The sequence below is a fragment of the Ammospiza nelsoni genome, chromosome 1 (assembly GCF_027579445.1).
Source record: "Ammospiza nelsoni isolate bAmmNel1 chromosome 1, bAmmNel1.pri, whole genome shotgun sequence".
Classification (NCBI taxonomy): domain Eukaryota; kingdom Metazoa; phylum Chordata; class Aves; order Passeriformes; family Passerellidae; genus Ammospiza; species Ammospiza nelsoni.
Window position 1 is genome coordinate 21,016,982 of NC_080633.1, and position 25,951 is coordinate 21,042,932.

The 25,951-nt window shown below is 39.3% G+C and overlaps 1 protein-coding gene across 1 annotated transcript in view; it reads right to left on the reverse strand.

Annotated features, from left to right (window-relative positions):
- The window catches only part of LOC132076938 (macrophage mannose receptor 1-like), a 52,247-nt gene extending 42,536 nt beyond the window's left edge, over positions 1-9,711 (reverse strand). The window contains exons 1-4 of the mRNA XM_059478738.1: positions 9,702-9,711; positions 6,049-6,450; positions 4,382-4,555; positions 432-593 (exon numbers count right to left, since the gene is read on the reverse strand). Of these exons, the coding sequence (XP_059334721.1) occupies positions 432-593; positions 4,382-4,555; positions 6,049-6,450; positions 9,702-9,711 (748 nt within the window). The remainder of the gene's footprint in view (positions 1-431; positions 594-4,381; positions 4,556-6,048; positions 6,451-9,701) is intronic.
- Positions 9,712-25,951: the final 16,240 nt, after the last annotated feature.

Sequence of the window (25,951 nt, forward strand, 5' to 3'; positions counted from 1 at the left end):
TTTTGTTTATTATTTCTTTTTCTTTTCATATATTAGGATATACTGAAGATGCAATAGCTTTAGTGAAATAGGCAAAACTGCTGACTAATATACACTACAAGAAGAAAGAAAGAAGCATGCAATCTTGGTATCTACATCTTCAGTTTACGAACTGCTTTGCATTTTTCTACATTCCAACATTCGTTCTTTGTAGCCGACATTATTTAATTGTTGTAATTTTTTATGCCACTATTATTTTATGGCAATATTTAATAATGGTAAAGTAAATATTATCTCTCCTATATTTCCAGATGAATCACTCAATATAATTATTTCAATTTACTAATTACCAGAATTGAACAAATATAATCTTCAAGATGGAACATGCCATATTAGTGTCACTGTTGCAGTAATACACTTTTTTAAGGAAAAAATGGATAATATTAACCTACCTGTCAGGTATGTTTGTTCATGTAACTCTGTGATGCTCAATAACTCTGCCTTCTGCTGCTGACAGCTTTTTCTTGCCTGATGCCACTTCAGAGCTGTCTCAGAGTTTATCTGGTACTGGACATTTGTTAAAGGGTCTGTGTTCCACAAATCATTACTAGTAACTACAGGGAGAAACAAAAATGCTGTAACTCATCATAAAGGCAGAGCCAGATAAAATATACCCAAAAAAAATTGCATAGCAAAAGACAAAAAATGCCCGAACACTGCTATAGACAAATGGTTTGAAAGAAATCCTGAGGTTCTCTAATGTCATAGTGGATCCAGGACAGTAGATAGGGTATGAAACAAGGTCAATGTTTTCTCTGGTAGAAAAGAATCTGCTGTTTAGGTGGATAAAAACATGCTAAAAGAGTTGATTTGTGAATGTGGGGGAAAAGACTAAAAACTTTCAGGCTGGTGCTAGCTAAGGTGTATATCAAGCTGACCTTTTTTCTGAGATAAACCCCAAATTTTACCAATTTGGGTCACTATGTAAAGTGGCTATAGATTTTTCTTACTGTGATTGTGGTAATCAGACCCAAGTGCTGAATGCAAAGCTGACATCATCAGTATCCATCTCACATTCCCCTGCAATTCCTGATTCCATAAGCATGTGTCTGGCATGGCATGACTTTCTCCTCTGCCACACAGCCTGAATGAGCTCCTTGAATACCTGAATTGGCACTTTCAGGCAGTGCCAGTGAGAGCATCACCCAAAAGCACCCAACAGGAGAAGCTGCCCCAGAAGGTACCACACTCCTTACACTGCTGCGGTCTCTCCCACCTCATCTCAATTGTTTCTCCACAAACAAGCAACAGAAAACAGTGTGATCTCGATCTGCCAAAATTGGAACCTACGTGAGTCCCAGCACTGAGCTAAATATCACATAAAGGGAATAAAGTTGCATGACTCAAGCAGAACACAGCAGAGATCAGTGCATGTCTGCCAACAAGGAAAAAAACCTGAATTCCTGAAGCCTTTATCAGCTTCTCAAGTTGCAATCTGAAGAACTGAGAGAAAGAGGTCTTATCTAAATTCAGAGTGCTCAGAATACTTCAGTCTGCAAGTAGAGGGAAATGGGACAATAAACAAAACTCAAAACAAAGCATGATACATGTTAAATACCAGGAGGTCACTTAACCAGTTCCACTTTTTCCTGTATTAAATCTGATTGTCTATAGGTAATATAAAGTGATTCTTTTCACATTATCTTTATTTTTAAAAGAAAAAAAATATAACCTACTGTAATAATGGCATTTCATTAAAAATGGTAACTTTCATGTGATTATCATTATCCACAAATCAACTTCTGTCCAAAATATTTTATAACTGTCAGAATCAAAACTTCTTTGCTACACTGTGTTCTAAAAGACCATAAATCCCTGTGCACAAGCCTGGGATGAAATTAATATTGTAAAAATAGTAAAATCTATAATTCAGTAAAGAAAACTGGCTCTGACTTGAGAGTAAGGGGTTTATAAATCTTGTGTAATTATTACAGAGAAGAGGTAAACAAGTCTTGGGCATTTATCCAACCTTCCACCTCAGTTCCCCTGTCTCATAATTTATAGCTGACTTCCATATGTTGCTGTCTTATAGATTTTTGGCCTTTCATAAAAATCAAACTCATTTCTAAGTCTTGGAATATTTGCTTTTAAGATGCCTGAGTTTTGAGAGTTCAAATGCAGGATTGCAGAGCAGGATTTTGGAAATTTGTAGGCTATTGTTTAAAGCTTAGTTCCCCCAGAGAAACAAGATAAAACATTTTCCTGGAATAATATATTTTAGTGCCTAAAATGTAAAAAAAGCTAAATTAATGTTAAATCACATCTGTCCTCAGTACATAAGTAGAAAATTAATAAAAATCTGAACTCTATCCCTAAACAGATCAATTCAGCATGAATTTCTTTTCTGCAGGTTTTGTTCCTGTCCTAGTCTCTTGCATTTTTATGCATTGCTTAATGCATAAAAAACCCTTCAGAAGAGTTTCTGAATCCTTCATCCATCAAGAGAGGCCTCAATGGACCTTTTCCCACTGGAATAGAGCTATAGGTACACGTTGAGTCACTCTCCTGATGGGCTTACACTGTGCAACTTTTCTTCCCAACACCTTCTTTCAAGAACAGCATACAGTTCAAAAAGAGATGGTGTAACCTATAAAGAAGCAGAATTTCCTAGCCTACTAAAAATTGTTTGCTCTATTCCTGCTCCATTCCTTTAGCTGGGGTTAAACTTCTGCTGTTACTGTCCCAGCATCTCTTTCTAAATCACCAAATAAAGGGTCACGATCACAATTATGGCACCTCCACTGATAAAATTTCTCCACCTCTATTGATTATAATTGTCACAGACACAGCCTCATGCCCTCTTCATTTTGGGGAACACCTGAGGTGGTTTTGGTCACAGTGAGAAGTGACTGGGTCAGCCGCAGACATTTCCCTGAAGGTCCTGGTCCCAGTAAGAGCAGCTGCAAGAGTTTGCATCACATATTTTCATGTTGGCACCCTTGGTCCATTTAGGAAGACAGTTTAGGAAACAACACTTTATTCTTAGTAAATAAACTTTAACACACACAAACTTAAACATCCTATTTTTAAAGGTGTTGCTGAAGTTTATAACCTTATCACACTCTCATATCTCATTCATTTCTCTTTCATAGGGATGACTAAAACTTCTGCTACTATGGCCTGTCTCTCATGAAAATATATGACCCAAACCTGAATATTTCATAGCTAGTACTGAAGAATCAGGAAGGAAACATGCAGGCAGTCAGCATAAAGCAGCTTTTTCCAAAAACAATCACTGCCATCTGAATGGATTTCCTTGAATTATGCCAAAGAATTAAACAAAATTTTAATGATGCCTCCTATTTGTTGTACTCAAATAATACTAAGCAGGGAGTATTCTTAAGTCAGCTTTGCATGTGCTTTATTAATGGGATTGATATTCCCAGCATGTTTTTATTGTCCTGAAAATGATATTGACATTGAAGAAAAAAAAGGTGCAGTTTTTATTTTCTGAAATACTGAATGCAACATTCATGGAAATCAGGAAAGGACACCAGTATTTTGTCATCAAATCAGTTAAGATCAACCCAAACAGTTTTCTTCACATCAAAGGAAAGGCATATTTTTCTCCTTATCTCTGCTTGCAGTCAGCTGGAGCTTTACAGCAAAACACAATAATAAAGAAGAAAGGAGGGGAAAGTGCTACCCTTCTCAGCATGACAGAAGAAGCAGCTTGCAGACAAAATGTTTAGTACATATTTTACAGAGGTCCAGAGAAAATTCATTAAAATTTAAAAGAATTCAAATGCATGCAGGCATAAATTACTCCCATTTACTTAAAGTAAGATCAACATTTCTAAATAAAGTTCTGCACTTTGATAATACTGCATTTTAAACACCAAGTATATGCAAACCAGGGAAATTAGAATACAAATACTTCTAATTGAGTTAAAAGACAGAAATAAAATACAGTACACAGATTTGGGAAACACTGGGATGTACTAAAGAGTTCAAGGAAGTTCCTCCATGTCTAAAAGGCAACTCATTCTCGAAAATAATTTTAATTTTCAATTAAATTGTATTCTTGCTTTCAGTTCCACTTCATAGATTTCTACTTTTTGACCTTTTATATATACTACTTATGCTACTGTAAGCATCTAATTTACTTTCTATTTAAGTAAATTGTGTACATAGAGATTCCAGAATACGATTAAAATACTTTCACCCAAAAATAATTGGGCAATGTTTTTTATGCTGGGTTCTATATTTGGATATTTATGTTGATCTTAAAAGGAAAGCAGGCTAAACAGAGACATTTCAAACCGTAAGGCACATGTTATTATGGGCATATTTCCAGGCAGCTGAGTAAGAGCACAGCAGAACCGTGAATGTAAAATCTTACATTTCATTGGGCAAAATCCATACTTCCTGTCAACATCATAGTCCGAGGTGGTTCCACACCAGAACCAGCCATCTGATCTGCCAGCATTTGTGCAGTCAGCATACCATTTACCACCAAACTTAAAAGGAAACACACAAGGGGCTCCATTGTCATTTCCTTTCACAGTGTAGGTATCTAAGGAGACACAACAATTCAAAAATGCATAAAAATTAATAAGCATGAGATATATAGGAGTTAGTCTTTATGATCCTATTAAAATATTGTAGCAAGGAAAGCTTGCTAGCTCAGTATACAACTGTACTAGAACTGAAACATTGCTCATTTTACTCCAGGCCAAAGCTGATACCCATGTTCATAGTGAGATAAATTTTTGTTGCTAAGGGAGACAACAGACCACAACTGAGCTAAGACAAGTACATTCCTATGCTAAATTTCCCATGCATAACAATCAAAAGTACAAAACACACACACTTATGCCATTTTTTAAAGTGCAAAAGACTGTTGAATGTTCTGTCAATAACCCAGGCAACTACTGATCATTTTGGACATGAAAGAGCATGTCCATGTAAACTTGAAAGGTCCATGCCATGGAGTGACTCCAATATATTATGCCCAAATAAATTTTATATTTGCATGTAAAAATACTTTTTCTTTTATCAGAAACCTGACTCAATGCAATTTATGAGAGTAACTAAAGCAGCTTTCTGTGTGTGCACTTGTCATGTACATTCATTGATGGAAGGACATACAGGGGAACTGGACCTGACAAGGATTTTTGGACAGGTGACATACCAGGGTCACTGTCTCACAGAGCTGCTAGAAAACAGAGGAGGAAGGAATAGCAGGATATCATTACATCTCCTCCCTGCCTTCTTTCACATAATTTGCTTTGCTAGGGTTCTTCGGCTCTGGCTTCTGGCCAAGGACTAGTACTGTAATCAGTCAAAGTGTAAACCACAGAAACTGCACCCATACCTCCCTCTGTGACCATTTCTGCTTATCATAAAATACTAAATGGGAAGTCAAATATATTTCCAGATACTTATCATGAATATATATATGGAGATGAACATATATATAGAGAGGCATTATACGTAACTTTTTAAAATTTAACTATTTAAAATATCTTATTCAAATTTAACAATTTAAAATATCTCATTTCTTTGTCTAACATTTTAGCATCAACTCTGAGACTCCCTTCAAACACCTAGGAAAACATCTGCAATACTGGAAATTAACATATCAAGAGTGAAATAATATCTTACTGTCAGTTAATATTTACATCCTAAAGAAAAAATATAACCAACAGACTAAACACTCACACTATGTCTTTCTGTACACATATAGTAAATAGTAAAAGTTATCATCAACTGCTGTGTAATAGTTATACATGTTTTGAATAACCATAGAATTTTTTGTTCTCTCCAAATGAATCACTACCATGCATGGTTAATCATCTATCAGCACTTTGGCTAATTTGACAAAAACCAAACTGAAGTACTCAAAAAATGAAAGGCACACCCACTCAAGTATTGCTTATTTCACCTGAATTCACACTCACTGATCATTAATAAGATTAAGAAAATTCCTCTCCACATATAAAATGTTTTAATTATCTACACATAAAAACGAGTTTGAAATACAGAAATTAATTTACAGAACTTTACCTTCATAGCCTCGAGAACACAGATCGTCTGTGGTTCCGTAGACCTTCCACCTACTCCACAAACCAGATCCCTTGTACAGCATAATATTCCTTTCCTGTTTGTTTCCATAGTTGAAAAACAAATCTTCCCCTTGGATTGCAAAGAGAGTCTCATTTCTGCATTCCCATCGCTGAAGTTCACTAGCCTTGTCACAAGGGTACAGGGTGATGGGAACCCAGTCTTTCTTCGAAGGCACTCCCAAGCACAATTTGAATGCTATGCTCATGAGCTGGTGATCTGAGACCCACCTGAATTTTTGTGCCTCATTTTCTTGAACACAAGGAGCAGTAGTCACTGAATTAGAACTTTGAGCCAGTACACAGCGCTTGTGATCTTCATTATATATTAAGAAGATGCTAGTATCTGTGAAAAAAAAACAAACACTGCAATGATTTGGTTTGAGATATCCTTATCTGCTATCTAAATGAAATATGAATCTGGACACCTCTCTTGATGTGCAAATCTCATTATCTGTTCAGCAAAAGAAGGTGTGGACTACACTTACACCTGTTGAAGTGGCTGTATGGTGCAACTAGCTCAGATGTGAGGACATTTCAACTGGTTTGTGTCAGTGAAAGCACCTACACACAAAAGCACAAGGCAGCAGAGGTGTAGACCAAGTGTCTCCTGCAGGTTTAAAGCATGGGTTAAACTGAAGAGAGAAAACACACTCACGGTGTTAATCCAAGCTGCACCCAGGGAATTACTGAAATGAGGATACATGGACACTGTAGAGAGCAGATCCTGACACTGAGCTCTCCAGCAGCACTGGCTCCCAGGCTTAGGGAGACGACAACAGCCACCGAGTTCTTCAGGCTCTGTTTCCTCACAGTGGGGAGCTCTGCTCCCAAAAGCCCTGCTAAAATCTTTAAGGTATTAACTGAGGAGAAGGACATGTTTTTAAGCTTTATAGTCAAGCTTCTTGTAGAACATATTTATTTTTTAATTCAGTCATCAGTGACTTCTTTCTTGCATCTCTCCATTATGACTGAAATACCAACAGCAATAGATTTGCCATCACCAGTTATGCCTCTTGATGACTTATGAAAATATGCAAAGCTCTTCATAGCTTCCCAGGGTATTTCTCCCTCTCAGTAAACAGTGCTTCACAGCATGCATTTTCACGTATTCAAGGTTGGTTTCAAAATTGTAACCACTTGAAAGGTTTTAGCATCTTTTGCATGTGGATGTGCTATGAGTGTAACATTTCTGAGCCAGTCTTGCTGAAAGACTGAAAATTTCTCCTCTCTGATCCACCTGAGATACCTTTTGGCACAGTAACTTTATCATGCTCTTTCATATAAGGTAACAGGATGCACAACATTTTAAAGCTATATTTTAACTGGCTATGAGATAGGAAGGAGAAATATTAATTTATGTGACTCTGGGGATGGAAGCTGATTTAAATGCTATTTATTTTAGTGTATGATTGCCAAACTAAATAAATTCTATAATGGAGAAATAGTTAAGGAGAAAACAGGTTAACCACAGAGAGTCTTCCCTTTTCTGTTGAGGCTCTAATGTGGAAATGATCATTCTGCAGAAGAACAATCTGGGAACAAATAACCTCTCTCTCAGAGAAAGAGCTGACCTAGACGTATTTCATCTATAGTTCAGCTTCCTTCTCTTGTCCTTTGGCTTCCAACTCACTGGGAAATAATGTAAAACTGATGAGCACTGGAGGCAGAAATTGTTGTCTTTTGCCAAACTGTTTTACTCACAGACAATACAAGGAAATGTATAATTATCACTCCTGGTGACAACTTCTTTTTATTCTGCTTTTCTACTAGCATTTAGCACAATGTTATTGTAAACTGATATATGCAGTGCTTGCAACTCTCCTTTTCCTGAAATCTTGTTCAAAGTTTCTGGATAAAAGAGATGTCAAACAATTTCACATGTATAGAAAACACTACCTGATTTTTCAAACTGCTAAAATTGTATCTGTAGCCTAAAATAACAGCCCTTATTTTCTGGTTCTTGTGGTGTTAAAGAGAAGGTGCTGTTTCACATGAAAAAAGTATCCCTAAGTCAAAATCCTCGATTATTGCATCCAAGCATGAGAAGGTACAGAGTTTTGGCTTCAAAAATGAAGTTTAAAAGCTGAACAAAGCAGTCCGGCCAGTGGGGATGGAGAGGGGCACAAAACTGAGGCTCTCTACTATTCCAATGGTGCCTTTACAAAGCATTAGAAGTGTGTAAACCCAACTCACTGCTTACACAAGGGCATATTCCCAATGCAGGCAGCAGTGCATATGCAAGCAGCTAAAAGGCCAGCTCAGCCAAGGAGGCAATGAAAATGAGCTGACACCAAAACAGGAGAACAGAACAAGAGGGAGCAGGATGCTGGAGCAACTGTGGCTGAGGCTGTAATTGCGGGATTTCCTTTCCCCCAATGTTGCTCCTCTCTAATCCATGGCCATTGAGCAGACTCGTAACTTAGTGTTGTATTGCTCAAGTTTGCAACTTTATTTCTGTTTATTCTGCCATCCTGCTCACCAAAGGGGATTCCCATATAACAGTATCTGTGTGAGTAATTAGATTGTCTAGAAGAAACAGGCCAGGTATTTGTGCAGCACTTCCTCTGCCCTGCCAAGTCCTCTCTGTAAACACTTGACACAACTCTTGCCAACATGATGAGCTGTATCTGGGAAATGGGCTGAGCAGAATCACACATAGCACCATTAGCTGTGTTTCACTGCTCTGCAGCAACATTTGTTACAGAGCTCTGTAACAGGTGCTGTTCTTCACCACAGATGAACTGTGGGTGGAAGAGTTTAGGGTCCACCACAGTGTGCTCATGAGTATCACAATGTTAGTACTTTGAATTAAACCTATTTCTAACAGTAAGTCGTATTTTGAAACTTACCCCTGGAAGGAAGGTCTTTAAAATGCATAAGAACCTGCCAGGCTTAGGAAACAACTTCACCACTACCAGTGCACAAGCAGCCATTCAAGGAGATCTAGTATCTTTTAACTCAAATGTCCCAAGTAGGTCCCAAAGAATTTTTCTCACAGACTTTCATTTTTCTTTAATCACCCACTGTGACTATTTGCCCATCTATCTCTGGCCCCAAGTTGTATTTAAGAATTGTGCCAAGTACTGCAGAATCTCACTGGACAGTATCATTTTCATGGTAGAGATTCCAGAATGCCAAACTGACTTCACACTCTGCAGCATTTCCAAACCATCACAGATTATATGAGCATAAATAAGGAAGTAATTTGAGCAGCCAGTGAAGTGCTACCACTGTTAAACTCTAATGGAGAGCATCAGAAGAACAGACCCAGAAACAGAAGCAAAAGAGGAAAGAGCAAGGAGGCAGATGCAGGTAGGGTGACTGTTTCCCCTACACAGGCTCTTCTTGTCTGCCAGATGGCCAAAACTGATTGCTGCTAGTTACACAAAGAAAGGTTACAAGGCAGTGTTACAAAGATTTGCATTGCTAAATCTCAACCCAGAGAGCAAAGGATGCTAAAAGGTTTCCAGAAAGTGCAAGTGCAAAACTTTCACTGAAACGTAGCTGTGAGCTGGAAATCATGGCAAATCTCAGAGTAACTGGGCACAAACTTCAGGTATCACCAAGCAACACAACTTCCCCCTGTTGTCACACCTTTATCCATCCCAGTACCTCAGCTACCCTAACATTTCCCCCTTGAAAGCCACCTGTGAAAGGCAGGGCCCGTCCAAGAGGGCTGGAGGACAGGCAGAGCCCCAGTACCGGGCAGTTCCACAAACCTCTGTGGTGAGCAGGGCTGCGAGGGAAAGCTGGGGATGGTGTCAAATCAATCAGGGACTCATCGGAGCGGTGGGGAAACCGAGGCAGCGCCAGTGACAGCCCTGTTCGGCGTCCCCAGCGCCACGGGCACCCAAAAGGCCGCCCTGCCAGGCAGCTCTGCCCGCCGGGCACCTCTGGGTGCGGGCGAGGAAGGGGTCCCGAGGGGGGGCCGCCTCCATCCCTCCATCAGCCGCAGAGAGGCTTTAAATGTTCGTGGGCTTCACCTGCACCCGCGGCTCCTCCGCACGCCCCCCGCAGCCCCAGAGCGGGTTCGGCTCCGTGTGACCCCTCGTTTTTCGGCACAGCCCGGGGCACTTACCCAGCCGCGGAGCAGCCCGGGGCAGCAGGCCGAGCAGCAGCAGCAGCAGGAGCGGGGACGGAGCCATGGCCGAGCCCCGGGCTGGGAGCGCAGCGCGTCCCGGTGGATCGGGAAAACTCTGGGCTCCAAATGATAAGGAAATATCCTGTCACATGGGGCGGTTTGAAATAACAGGAATTCGCTGTTCAAACTTTGCTTTCCTAAGCTGATTTTTTTCCCTTAGCGGAGGAAAGAGCCTTCTTCCAGGCATGTGCAGGTGATAAAGCGGTGATAGCTGCGAGGGGCGCTGCTTTTATTGTTGTTGCCGTTGTGTGCGGCGTTTGTTTTTGTTCTTTTATCCCCTTTGCGACTCTGACAGCGTTGCATCTGGGTCAGTGGTTTGTCTTCCAAGAAAATTAGCCAGTCCCGCTCGTTGGGAGGAGGAAAGGAGAACGATAAGGGGAAGAAAGTCAAGTCTCAAGGAAAACCCCTGCTCGAAATCCCGGGCTGCTGCTCAGAGAGGGCTGCAGAAGGAGCAGAGACCTACTTTGGGACGCCGGGATCTGCGCTGCGCCCCCGTGCCCAGCACTCCTCCCCCGGGCGCCAGCGGGAGCGGGCGCGGCTGCCGAGGAGGGGACCGGGGGCTTTAAGGACCCTAAGAGACATTCTCTGAAGCCCAATAAATAAACTTCACCCGATTTGTTTGTTTGTTTGTTTGTTTGTTCTACCGACAGTGATGGCACTATCTGCTGTTAACAGAACTCAAATCCTGCTCGTGAATCAGTGCGGGAAAGGCAAAACCTTGCCTGCTAGCTGAGTTTCACAAGCCAAGCACCTGCCTGGAATTAAATTATCTTCCTGAAAAGGTGCCTTTAGGGCACAGTCAGCCTTGGTGATTTCTTGCTGTGCTGGATACAGAGCAGCATGCTATTTCTTTGAGATCACCATCAATGTACAGTCCCAAATGGACTGAAAACAGCATTCCTACGTTGTTTTGCATAGAGAGGCTTTTGTAACACATGGGATTTACTGGGTATTTTGATGGGGCATACATGAGGCTCAGGGAGCACCTTCCATCTACAGCTCCCTGAAAAAAAGGCTTAGTGAAGTGGGGATTGGTCTCTCTCCCAGGTGACAAGTGACAGGACAAGAGGAAATGGCCTGAAATTGCACCAGGGGAGGTTTAGACTGGGTATCAGGAAAAATTTATTTGCTGAAAGATTGGTCAAGCACTGCAACAGGCTGCCCAGGGAAATGGTGGAATAACCATCCCTGGAAGTGTTTAAAAATGTGGAGATGTGGTGCTTTAGAGACATGATTTATTGGTAGGCTTAGGAAGAGCTGGATTAATGGTTGGACTCAATGATCTTAGAGGTCTTTTCCAACCTTAAAAATTCTATGATTCTATGATCCTGTAAGGTATCAAACCTACAATGTGTATAAAGCCTGTTGTGCAGCAGGCTGTACCCCTGTATTGTCATGCACTTGGACACTCTGATAAGTATTTAAAAATCATCCAAATCCTCCTTGATGGAAGTTCTGGGTGGGAAAGTACAGCACATCCAGGGAAACACCAATATGAGATTAGTATGGAAAAAGGCAGAGCAAAGTAAAAACATACTTTGACACTGTTATAAGAGAAGAGGAAACAATGGAGATGAAAAACAAGCTCATTTGAAGTCAGTGAAACTCCTGCTAACATTGGAAAGGATTCCAGCCAGGCACTTCAGCTGTGCTGGGTCCTCTTGGGGGCTACATCAGGGGAGTAAAGAGGAAGTGCTTCATAATTCCTCTCAACATCTGTAGAACCACAAAAAGGTCAGGAACAGCCTGGCCCAGAGACAGGAGGTGGGAAATATTTCAGCCATAATCAGCAATGTTCTGTATTGTTGTGTTGATGAATTGTCATGTGGGAAACTTTATCTCTTGCTGTAGTGTATGGGAGATATTTATTTTCCCTAATTACTTGCAAAACCCAAAAGCCCAGGAAAACATCTAGTGTTAAAAGGAACAAGTCAGAAGATTCAGAAAAGTGCTGCTCCCCTAACAGAACACTGCTATTTCTAAGACAGTCACTGAAAGTTTGGGTATTTGTGGTATTCTTTTGGCTCAAGATAAACAGAGAAGAGAGATGCTGCGTGAAGTTCAGTCCCAATGTAAAAAAATAAAACTTCCACCAAAGTCTTTGCATGGTTATGTAAGACTGATTGTATGATGATTACGTGCAACAAAGGCTGCATGTAACTTAAATGAATAAATGTGTTGCACAAATAGGCAGAAAAGGGGAAGTAATTAAATGAGAAGTGATACCTCTTTGGATGTCAGTGGCTTTGTGAGGAATGAGCTATTCCTCTAAGTGACAGAAGAAACTGTTTTAGGTTATTCTTGGAGCTTCTCAAAACTGAGCTGGACAAGATACTGAGCAACCTGATCTGACTCAGCCCTTCTTTAGAGAGGAGGTCATTCTAGATGATCTCCCAAGGTGTCTCCCAACCAAAATGAGACTTCAGAAGAACTACTTCCAAGTGAAGCATTGCAGCCTCCCTTCCTGATCTTAAAACTGCCTTTTTCTCATTGTCCCTTACACTCACTGGATATCTATACTGGAGATATTACCAGTTCAAAACCATTTTGACACAGACATGTGTGATACACACCTACATGTCTATGTGTGTGCATACATGTGCTACACATAGCCCCTGTTTAGGGCAGCACAGGTCTTGATGAGCTTATCCACGTGGCCTCTGTGCCTCATCTGCAGCACACACATCAGTGACTATATCTGGATCTGGCTCCCTCTTTCATCCTGAATCATGTATTCTGATCATCATCCTGATCTAAGGTAGTCAAAGGGAAAGATTTTCTCTCTTCTGAGACAAAAGTACTCAGCAAAGTCTCAGGCTGTAGTGATTTGAAGGCAAAAAGTTACCAAAAGCTCAATCTGGTAAATAACTAATGGCAGGGTACATGTCCTAGATAGACATATGTTCTCATCTTTGCTGTGGGTAGGAAGCCAGCTGACATTCACACACAACAGAAAGGCTTGAATTCCTCAGAGGTAGGTCAGACCCTTCCTTCTTGTGGCACATCCACTTCCAGCTCCAGGTCATCCTTCCTGGCAAAATACATTGAAATCCTGAAGCCACAGTGGCCCTTGACTTTTATAGCAGACTGGAAAATGAAAAGTTCAGTGCTAAATGAAATCATATCCAGATTTGAAAGATAATATGTGTGGAATAATTGTATGTGTGGAAGGAAATCAAGTGGATTACTATGCATGCTTTTATATTTGCATCCAAGATGTTTTTTGATGTTTCCTGTGGGAACCTGTATTTCTTAGATAGTATTCAATAGTTACCTACACATTACTAATATTTGCATGGGTGCTGCAGTGGGTTACCTGCAATGGAAAGCTAAAACCATTTTTGTATTTCATTAGTCATCTTAGAGTATTTAAACAACATTCTCACCCTACTGAATGATTTGGGAGAGAGAGCTTTCTAGAAGATTTTACTATTGTAAGAAGATAATTAAAATTAGATACTATACTGGTTTTGGCTGGGATGGAGTTAATTTTCTTTGCAGCAGCTCAGATGGTGATATGTTTTGGGTTTATGACCAAAACAGGGCTGATAACACAGGGATGTTTTAGTTGTTACTGAACAGTTTTGCACAGCCTGAAGGCATTTTCTGCTTCTCATGCCACCCCATCAGTGAGCAGGCTTAGGTGGGCAGAAGGTGGGAGAGGATACAGCCAGGACAGTTGATCCCAGTGGACCAAAGAGATATTCCACACTCTAGGATGTCATGCTCAGCCATAAAAGCTGGGGAGGAAGAAGGGGTGTTATAGTTTGGAATGGGAGGAAATTTAGAGAAGTGATGCAAAATTTTTTATGTAATTGATAGTTTGTTGAATTATTGAGAAGTTGGATATGTTTTTGTGAAATATACATGTTAAAGATTAAAAACTTCGGGGATTTTCTTTTTTTTTTTTTTTGGTTGGTGAGGATGTCGTAGGTTTCGGTTTTGACTTTTTTGCTTTGGTTATGTTGGGTTGGATGGTTTTGTTGTGGGTTGGGTTCCTTTTTTTCATTTCAGGTTGTTCATCAGTTCCTTTTATTGGTTTTGTTTTGTTGTGGGTTGGGTCTTAGTAGTTGTTGGGTAAGAAGATGGGGAGGTTGTGGAGTCTTGGTCAGAGTAGGGTCAGGTTGTGGTTGTGAAGTGCCCTTTGTCATCAGGTCCTTTTTTTAGTGTGGTTGAGATTAGAGACTTTTGTAGTTTGTGTAGAAAACTAAAGATGAATTATGAGGTTGATTTTGATATAGTCTAGTTATAGCTTTTTGTTAAAATTATTGGTGGGTTAGGTAGGCTTTAGGTGTGATGTTAATATTTTTAGTGTTTTAATTTTTTTTTGAGTGAAAGGAATAAGATATAAGTATGTAAAGGAATAATATGAAGGTATTGAGGTTAGTGAGGAAGAAGTTAAGTCTTAGATGGGAGGGAATGAGGAGATATCTAGATTTTGGGGTTGAAATTTTTTTGTAAGTTCTGGAGAAAAGACTTTTTTCTTATAATGTATGATATGGGGAGATTAAAGTGTTCAAATTGTGATTTTATGAGAAGTTTGAATAGAGAAAGAGAGAAGAGTAGTTTTCTGTGTTTAGGAGAAGAAGACTTTTGGTTTTAGGGATGAATATTTCTTTCTAAAAAGAAATAGATAATGATAATTTTTACTTTTAAATGAGTTATCTTTAAAATAATATTTTATAAGTTGACATAGTTTATTGATAAGTTGTGGGAAAGCTTGTGGAAATGGGAAGGATTTTACAATAATAGGGTTCCTTGGGTGGCTGTTATTCGTGACAAAATAGAGAGTTACAAGAGAATTGTTTTCTTTCCTCTTGTGGAGAAGTGTCCATAACCTTAACAGGAGGAACTTCTCTCCCTAAGTGAGCTGAAAAAAGACTATTTTAGAAGTGGTAAACTGACTGGAAATTTTAGGTTTCGTTTCTTTACATTGTCAATAGGAAAGAAAAGGTTGTAGGGGGAAAAATATTCTGAGGGGTTTGTTTTTATTATTTTCCTTTCTTTTAGTTACTTTTAATAACATTTTCTTTATATCCTTTTAAAGTTTTGAGCCTGCTTTACCTTTCTCCTAATCCTGTCACAACAAGAAGTGCATTAGTGACTAACCAACATCAAACCTGCCACAAGGGGGGACATTTAGAGTTGTGTCTGCCATCCCAGACCCGGATTTCCTTGGGAAGCAGCCGGACACCTGTCTGCCCCTGGAATGTAGTGGAAAAAAATTCCTTATTTTGTTGTTTTGTTCATGTAGTCTTTTGCTTTCCCTATTAAAATATCTTTATCTCAGCCTACGAGTTTTCTCACTTTCACCCTTCTGTTCTCTCCCTCATCCTGCTGCAGGAGAGGGAGTGAGCAGCTGTGGGGGGTTGAGCTGCCAGCTGGGGTAAAACTACAACAGACACAGATTGAAACATTATTTATTAACATGGTTTCAAAAACTTTACTATTCTGCACATTCTAATTAGTATTTAGGAGAGAGAGATTTTGTTTTTCATTTAAAACAGAATCTTTAAGGATCAAAAGGAGTTAAAACCTAAGAGGAAAATCACAGAAAATGGACAGAAGTCTTAAATGTTCTCAAAGAATTTTTAATGACAGTCAAACTAAATGTATCTACCAAGCTGAGGCAAAATTGTTTAGCTCTTAGAGTGTTGTGTATAAGCTAACAGAGCCAGGACACAAACCTGTGAATGCTGGGTGTGGATCAACAGACACCACAGTTTATTTCAATTGTAGCTAAAGCTGAATCAGACACATTTCCTCCATACAGCAGCTAGTAGAAGGAAGAGTTATTAACACTTTGAGAACTTTTACATCTAATTTCTTGTTTTGCAAGGCTTAAGCTCATCTTGTTGACTTCTGCAAGCCCACAACACAGCTAATGGGAACAATGAACAAAACAAGTAGGATCCAGTCCAGCACTGGTTTTACAATACCATTATCTTAACAACAAATTGTGACCACTGGTGAGAAAAAAAAAAAAAAAAAAAAGGAAAAATAATGCAGTAATACACTGCCAAGAAATCAAATTCATCTATAATCACTTCAAATCCCACCAAAAGAAAAAACAAAAGAAAAAAAAAGAAAATACACATACATATTCAGCTTTTACATGTCCTAAAACTGAGTACAGTCACCCTAACCTTCCTTTGCTATCAGTGGATGGAGCAAAGAAGGAGCAATAAATAGAGGACCAATTTAGATGTCAAACTTTTGTGCATGGTCTTACCTAACTTGAGCCTGAGCCTGTATTCCTGAACAGGAATAATACATCATTGTGCTGAGTAGTACAAAAGAATAAATATTAAATCAGAATGACTTTTTAATTTTTTTTTCCTCAAGACAACACCTCAAGCCTTTATTGTGAAACCCTACATGTCTTCCTTTTTTTAATTACATGAAATCCATACTACAAATCCCCTACAGCCAGAAGGCAGAAAGGGAATTCTACTGTAGAAACATTTGTTCACTTTCACAGCCTATTCCACTTTCTTTCTAATTCTGTAGTAATAAGTCACTCTTAACTATCACTTTGGGAATTTTTCTTTAATTACAGTATTCTACATGTTAGAATAGTGGGACCCATGACTCTGTTACCTACACAAGAAACAAATACTGGACTGCCACGTCTTTTTTATCCAGGTACAATAAGCCTTCTGATAAGACTACTTCTCTAAACAAAATGAAAACATATCTTTAATCCTGGTCATAACTTTGTGAGTGCACCAGTGGTCTATAAGATTTCTCCAAGGCATAATAATCACAGAGAATCATTCCAAATCAAGTTTGGAAGAGATCTTAAAGATAATCAAGTCCAGCCATCAAAGTAACACCACTACAATCTCTCCTAAACCAAATCTCCAAATCCAGACATCTCTTGAATTCTTCCAGAAACAGTGGAAGGGTCCATCACATCCTTGGCCAATTATACCAATGTCTAACCACTCTTCCAGGGAAAAAATATTTCTAATATCTAAAATTTGGAACTCAGTGGGAGTAGAGCAGGACACACTTGAAATTAAAATAATGCCATAACCTACTTGTAACAGTTACTGCCTTGAGTTGTATGTTCATTTCCAGTTATTTACCATAGTTAAAAGATGACTTAAAAGGAGAAGTGTTGCAGTAAATGTATGAAACAGTGTTTTCTAAAGCATGAAGAGGAATAGATATTTTAGAAATGAATGGTAAAAGATGATACATGATAGGAAAAAGTATCAGATGATAGGAAAATATCCAGAGCTGATTTGTATTTTCTATTTGCCATATCACAAAGAAAATATGCCAAAGAAAATTCAGTTTAATTCAGAAACAACTGTCTTCATACCCACTGTCATTATCAACTTAAAATAGAGCCATGACATGAGCACAGAGGTCCTTCAAGAACCTTCATTAGAGAAATAAAGCAGTAGGAGAAAGCATTTAACAAGAAACATCTGAGAGGGAGGGGATTAAGGATCATCAGGTGGAGAGTCTGGGCTTTCTTTGCAGAGAGGAGAGTTTCTTAGGGCTTTGTTTGCTTGGGCTTTTCAACTTCAAATTATCAAATTTTGGATGAAACTATAAGCCACACTCCTTAACTACAGATTTGATCCTGTCTCACTAGAATAGGAATACTCAGGCATCCCTGTAAGTATTAAGAGGATACCAGGAGATATTTGAATCATTCTTTTGGCAAATCTTCTGTTGAGCTGTTGTTGAGCAATGGTTTAATATCCCATACTATAAATAATAGTCTACAACCATGATCAGTATGCCAGTAAGTCCATGCCAGCCTGAATACTCATAATACCACACACCTGACTTAAAAGAAAGGAAACAGGTTTCAGTGCAATTTCCAAAGAACTATGAAATTAAACAATAATATGAATTTTTAAAAGCATGTATTTTAAAAACAGATTATACCATCCCTAATGTCAGTCAGATCATTTTACACATTGCTGCTAGTCCTAAACTTATGAAATGTTACCCATGATACCCATAGTCAGAATATCACATTTTTTAATGGAAATTCACCTAATTTCAGTAAAGGCACTGAGAACTGCAGTTTTGTATATGATTTAATGTTCAAAGATGTCTGATTCAAGAATTCTTTACAATGTCTGCATTTTATAATTTTTTGCAGAATTAATTTTTTTCTCAGAAAGTTAGCAAAGATTGAAATATTATGAATTATTACATAAACTAAACAGTCACTGAGTACACATTATTGAAGATTCAGCATAGTAGGAGGGGAAATTAAATTTTATTTCAGAGATCATGTTTATATTTCATTGTAATTTCAACAACAGGGTTTAGGGTTTTTATTTTGGCAATATCTCCTGCAGAAGAGAATAGAATTTCCATGCCTCAGTGATTTCCCCTTAGGCCAGCCCCAATATCATGAGGTCGCCCCTGTCCCACTACAGCTCACCTTCTGCTTTGCTCATAAATGTGCTGGGTTTGTCTCTTCTATGGCCAAGATTGACAATCATGCTTTTTATTTGACATTGTTTAGTCACCAAATAATGTCACTTTGTTTAGTCCAATATTGTTTAGGCACTCAGATGCAGCTCATCAGATTTCTCTGGAGATTGATTGTCATGCTGGCTTCACAAGCAGGGTGATCTCTAGAGCTCAGCATCTGCATCAGGTGAGTGCAGAGCCAGGGCTGCCTCCCACAGACATTTCACACCTGAGCACGAGTCCTGTCACTGCAGCATCACCCAGGAACAGCACCAGCCCCATGAGCACCCACAGCTGAGCATAAAGCCCAGTCCAGGCACCCAGCCTCACAATCCCATGCTTAACTCATCCTTCAAGTGACACAGTTACTACCTCCTTCCCCTTACTAGAGAAGCTTCTGGGGTGAAATGTATATTGAGTACTCAATATAATGAAATTTATGAGCCAAAAAGTGGATGAGAATCTCAAAACTGTTTTCCCCCGCCCACTTTCAGTGAAATAAAGGCCATGTAAAAACCTGTGGATTGCAGCCTAAAGAGCTGTGTGTGAAGGAGGGTGACCTGTGAGACAGGGCTGGAGGGAGGGAGGCTGGCACCACCTGCTCTGGTGGAGGGAGGAGAGCTGCTGGAGCTGAGGAGGAGCTGTGCTGCTGCTGGGAGAAGGCACATGCTGAAACACCAAGCTGGGATGGTGTAAAGCATATTTGGGGGCTTAATCCTACCCTGGATCTCAGGAGCCTGCTGGAGTTGCAATAATGAACCTTGTCACTTTTTCCTCCATCTACTCCTCTGTAACTGAACTTCAGGGCAGTGTGGCTCCAAGAGATCAAGAGTTTAGCACTTCTTCTTGATGTAGTGTCTCCTGCACAAGGCTTAGTAGGACTAGATAAAGAGAAAACAGAATTTAAAGTTGCTCTCTTCCTCTTATGAAGTTTTGGTAACATAGAAGGGGTGAGACTAAGTCTGTAGATAACAATTTCTGTGAAATTCACCAGTCTTTCCTTGAATTTGTTTTAAGCTCCAAAGTTAAGAAAAAATGTTACAGTTAATAAAATATGTTACATACATGTAAGCACTACACCACCCTGAAAAACCTGCCACCTGAAAAGTGCTGGATGAGCCAGTACTGAAATGCCTCAGGCCAGAAGCACCTGAGTAAGGGACTCAGATTCCATTTTCCTGCATGTTCATGGTACATGGCAGTCACCACATACCTCATCTCTCCAGTTTAAGGCATGCTGGTGTAGTGTCCTGTGAAGGTCTGTAAATACTTGCAGGATGATGGTGACTCCTGGGTGAGATGGTTCCATCATATAAAACTTACTTGGAGATGGAGTGATTAAATCATGAATACAATCATGGATACAATCATGAAAGCTTCCTTCAGAAGAGCAGGGAGCCAGGTGGGTCTGAAAACCACATCAAAGACCAAAACAGAAGGCAGCAGCACCTGGATCCTACTTGGAAAATGTCCTGTCCAATAAAACTATTCAGGATACAATACTTTCACAGTATTTTCTGTGATTATTATATTCTCTTTTGCACCAGCAGTGGAGACCAGCCCTCACACATGGGGGATATTGACAGCACTAGAGGGGTGAGGAGCCTCATACAATCTCCCCATCTCTCCTACAAAATAGTCCTGTACCTCCTCCTTGACCAAATAGCAGCAGTTCTGTGACCAGGAGAGCATGATCTCTTGTTTTCATACAGATACAGGCTGTCCATGGGTGGGCTAGACTCCAATTTCTGTTGGTATTTCCATAGAAAGAATCCCAAACAGACAGTTTGGATTTGGTGTCTGCCTTTCCTGGTGCCTTGGCTAATAGCAAGAGATCAGCAACAGTTGTGGCAAATTTATTTTGATGCCTCATTTCACTGGGAGTTAGGTATAATAACCTTGAAAATATGAAACCTAGATGATAGTTTAATCCTGAATGTGAAATTGCAAGACTGATTAAATGGCAGTTAAATAAGAAAAAAATCAAATTAAAATCATTACTCTGGTAGGTTAAGAATAGTTTCTTGATAGGACATTTGCCACTTTTGAGACTTATTTTGTCAATATCTTTTCTACAGTTTTCCATCTCCACTATTTCATTTAAGAAACTTTTAAATATTTCAAATTAATTCTGTTATTTCAGGCACTGTGAGAGCTCCTAAATAAAACAAACCAAATTTTCACTGACTAGTAGCCAACTATGCCATCTGCATTTAAACCTCTGGTGGAGGTAAACTGCATAAGCTAGTTTACCTCCACCAGAAATTAAATATCTACAGCATTCAGTCCAGTACCAGAGAATCTCAGAATCTGTTTCTGAAGGCACTGCAGCAACTGTGCCATTTGTTGTTGCCCCAGTGCAGTGTGCAGCTGCTCAGGCAGCCCCACTGTGGCAGCCTGCCAAGCAGCCCAGACAGCCACGAGACAACAGCTTCATCCTCTCGGTGTTTCATTCTGACACTGCCACCTTATCTAAGCTTTCTGTAGAGTAATGGGTTTGAAATCATGAACAACACAAAATATCTGTATTTTCTGAGAACGGCTTCCTTCTGCAGTATCAAACATGACATTTGCTTTTTGTTGCTAAAGTAAAAATACTCACTTCAGCTCTGTTCTGCATGCAGGATTTTAATGGACTATTCTTCTTAGGAGTGCTGGCAGCTCTTCCTGCCTGTTATCTATGACCAGAAGTGAGCTGATCCATCAGTTTTCACAGGAAACCAAATCAGCAAATGTCACACAGGCAGCAAAGCAGGATATAGTAAACCATGCTCCACATATACATCCTGAGCTTCCTTTACACTTTTAAAGCTGAGACCCAAGTAGCAAACAGAAAACATAGGTATAGGGAGGGAAGAAAGCTGAAGAGCTTCATAAATCATAAAATCTGATTCTCTCTACAAACTACTCAGTGCAAATATAAACAACTGAAGGTGAACATTAAGTGCTCGAGATATTGCATGCCATTGGAGTCAAAACATGGTCCAAAACGGCTTGTCCTAAACATCCTTAAATTTTGTTTGTTTTAATAATTCTTCTGGGTGAGATGTTTAACTAATGCACTCAACATAGAAAACTTCTGTAAATCTCTTGAAATTATAAAACATACCAATCAGAACTTTGATTTCCCTCAGAGGCCTGATTTACTTTTGACACTTTAAATACTAAAGACTTTGAATACTGCTTGTTTTACAGAAATTGAGGGTTTCTGTGGATGAATCCTCTCTGTACAAAGCATGTGTCCTCCTACAAACCAAGCTTTATTGCTAAAGACTCATTTATTTACACAAAGTCATTATCGTTCTTTCTCTCTCCTAATTGCATTATTCACCTCAAGTTCTCTCTTGCTTCTTTTCAACTTTTCCACCTTTCTTAGTTCCTAGATACCCTGCCCCACTTGTCATGCTCAAAGTGAAGCCACATTTGCAGCAAATCTGTAAGAATAGGAACTAAAACCATTTCATGATGGTCTCTTGCTTGTCATTCCAAAGTAGAACATTACCCAAAAATATTGACTACTACATTCCATGTTTTGCTAGAGTTACCTTCAACAGCTGCCTCTTCTGTTCCTTTCTGCAAGACAAACAAATATTTACAAAGAAAAGAAAAGACTTAAAAAACCTGTAACAAGCTATGGATAGCCTGTCAAATCGAGTTCAGCTGAGAAATTCAGACAAAGTATTTCTGGGTAATTATGAGAGATTGAATCTGTAGTCAAGATCCACTTAACAGCACAACAGCCCTTACAGTTTTGCACTGTGAGTCGCAGTCACTGAAAGATTGAAAAATCAGTGAGGGGAACATTACTGTCCATGCAAAGCATATGCCAAAAGGTGACATCTGTATCAATACTGAATACAGCATTCTCCTACCAAAGAAGACAAAGATCCTTTCTTACCAACTTTCTCAAATGAAATACAATCTCTTCAGTCTTGTGCTGCAGATACTGATCTTATGCAAAACAGATTATTATTTTAATAGAAATTAACCCAAGATGATTGTACCTCAGGGGCTGAGTCCTTTGTTTTCCAAAGGACTTTGTAACACCAGTGGGAAAAAGAAAATAGAGACAATTTTTGATATTCTAGTAAACTCTGAGTACAAGGCAGGCTTAAATATTCTGTGAATATGTAAATGCTATAGCTGTCCTGAAGGACCCCAGAGTTTAAGAAGGAATCATGAAAGGGAGACTTTTTTCTGGCTTTGTTAATAGGAAAAATTTTTAAGCCTACAGGATTTACTGTTATGGAACATGCAGTAGTGTTGCTGATAAAAACTGGTCTGGCAGTGATGAGCCAGGAGATCATATTCCTTAATGCAGCATAGAACATTATAAAAATGAAATTGAACATGTAGGAGATCAACACTGGTTTTACGTGACTGCTGCCTACATGTGAAACTGAATTGCAATGCAATAACTGTTCTTAACAACAGTTAAGAACACGTCCATGGAAGTTGAGAATGCCCCATCCCTGAAAGTGTTCAAGGCCAGGCTGAACATGGTTCTGAGAAAGTGGAAGATGTCTCTGTCCATGACAGGATGTTTGGAACTAGATAATCCTTAAGGTCCCTTTCCACCCAGACCATTCTATGATTTTGTGAATCTTGAAAGGAACACACAGTGTATGGCAAAGTACTCATAAAATTTTATGATGAACTTGCCACACATACCACAGTATTTTTGTTTCTGAATCCTGCAATGAATAAAATTAGCAAGTAGGATGGAACTGTCAGCATGCACCATTAAACAACTTGGAACCAAACTTTGATTCCCAAGAACAGAGGTGCTTCTTTCCTGGGTTGAAATCTGGCCAATTCCCTTGATGAAACTGCATCACTGATGAAGAGAAAATAAAGTAAGAAAGCAATGATCCCAAGTTAATGGCAAGGTGCTGTGAAAAGAATACCCCATAGGCCAAAGGGATATTGCAGAAACATGAAAAATGCAAAGCCCAGTTCCAGCAGTTGTGTGACTGAACCAGTGATGAGGGACACTACTTCAGAGGTTAAAGATCAGGACTGTCTGCCTTTCGGAAAACAAGGTAAAGGGCTCCCTAAGACTTCTGCATTACTTGATCCTTACAGCAAGCATGCCCAGAAATACTAATGGTTAATCATAAATGTAATTAATTTCATATATACACATACATACAATCTGCAGACTAGAAATATCCAGAGAGATTGTATGTATGTGTATATATGAAATTAATTACATTTATGATTAACCATTAGTATTTCTGGGCATGCTTGCTGTAAGGATCAAGTATGGAAAGCATATGAAAGGTGATAACCATTAGGAAATACATAGACTACATGAAACTGATTGAATATATATATAGAGGAGAGCTGGGATTTGGACTTTCTGCATTGCTACTGCACTACAGGAGTCCACTGAATGCTGCTCAACTCTATTGTTCACAGATACACAAAATTGTTTCATGCTACCTACTGTCTGTCTTGAATAAAGAAAGCTTTGGAATAAATCTGGTGTCAAATAGAGCCCCATGGATGGACAAATCCAAGGAGTCTAGTTTTTGGAGGAGGCAATCAGGAACTGGTCTGAGCAATTAGGACACAGCTGCCCCCTGAAGTGATCAGTGGGACTCTGAAACCTTGGAAGGAACAGCTAACATTTGCAGAAGGCCTTGATTATCCTGAAGATAAGAAGTGCTCAAGAATAGAAAGCATGTCTGTTTTGAGAGAACAAGCTTACTAAAATAAACTACTAAATTAAAATCACATACTTTATACTTAAGTGAGCAGGAAGAGGTTTAAAAATTCCTAATGCAATATCCCAGTGGATATAGTGGAGTGTCGTTAGCCAGACCATCAGATAATATAAATCACGACTCCAGAGGAGCTGCAAGAAATTGGCTAAAATGTTAGATTGTGGACAAAACAAAAAATTCTTCACTAATTGTTTTGCCTCACCCCACCAGAAGGAAAGGGACTTCTCTGAACAAACACACCCCTAACAAGTTTTTTAGACACTACCCATGATTTCTCTGAAAAAGAACCCAACCAACTTACCTGTAAGTTTAAATAGCACATTTCAGTGAAATGCTTGCTCCTGATCCGGTGTTCAAATTCAGGTTCAGAGAACCATGACTTCTCTGCTGTTCTCTGGAGACTTCCCTTTTTTTATGAAAATCATTGCATTACCTATAAATCCTCAGGCCATATGATTTTTGCTGAAGGATTTGCCTAACCACTCTTCAGCATCAGCTATGACAGTGTTTCACAAGGCAAAGAAAAAACTAATTTAGGGAAATTTTCACAAGTCTAAAAGCCATTAAAACCAAGGGAACTAAATGTTCACACTCCTTTAAAAACCACAGTAATTTGGGACAGTCTGACACACAGACTGCAAAATAAAACACATCTGCATAATCCGCAAATACCTGAGTCAACAGAGGTGAGCCATGACAACGGCCCAGAAATAGATTCCAGTGTGATTTCAGTAGCAGTGTCCTTAGTAAATCAAGCTTCAAAACTGTGAGTGATCCAGGTATGTGTATATTGAAGGCTTCCATTCCTTGATATGAATGCTTCCTGTAGCCAGAAAGTGATAGACAGAGACACTGACCAGCCAGGTTGGGGTACTGAGCAGTGTCCCAATGACAACAGGCTCTGCCAAGCACCCTCCACCTTGCTGCTGGGTTCTCCTCCTCTACAGGGCTCCAAAGCACAGCTGCTGAGGCAGGGGATGTCACCAGCATGGGAACATGGGCGTAGGCACCAAGCTGCACTGTTTGTTAGCAATCAAAGCTGCATGCAGAAGGACTCAAACCTATGCTGAACAGAGTTAAGCAAAGTCAAAGCAAAATATTAGGTGACAAAATCACCACATTCCATATATATTCTATCAGAAGATTGTATGCTAAAAATGCATTTGTCTTTTTTAGCCCTATGTGATTATCTGCATTAGTGTGTTTTGCCCATGTACACTCCCAGGGTTGATGTGAATTTTAAAAAGCACAAATCAGCCTTAATCAGTGGAAGTTCTCCCAAAGGTTCCCTCATAATGGCTTAATTCTCATTTCTCACTTAAAACATAGATCACAATCAGTATCAACAAAAACAGACTTGACTCAAAATAATCTGGAAATTTAAATTTAAAAATATTGTGAGAGAGAAAAATCTTTATCCTGCAACACAGTAGAATAAGATTTCAAAAACTAGTTAGAGTAATAAGACAATTCATTAAAGTCTCCAGCTTCATAAATATGATATGAAGTGAGTGCTCTGAAGAGAT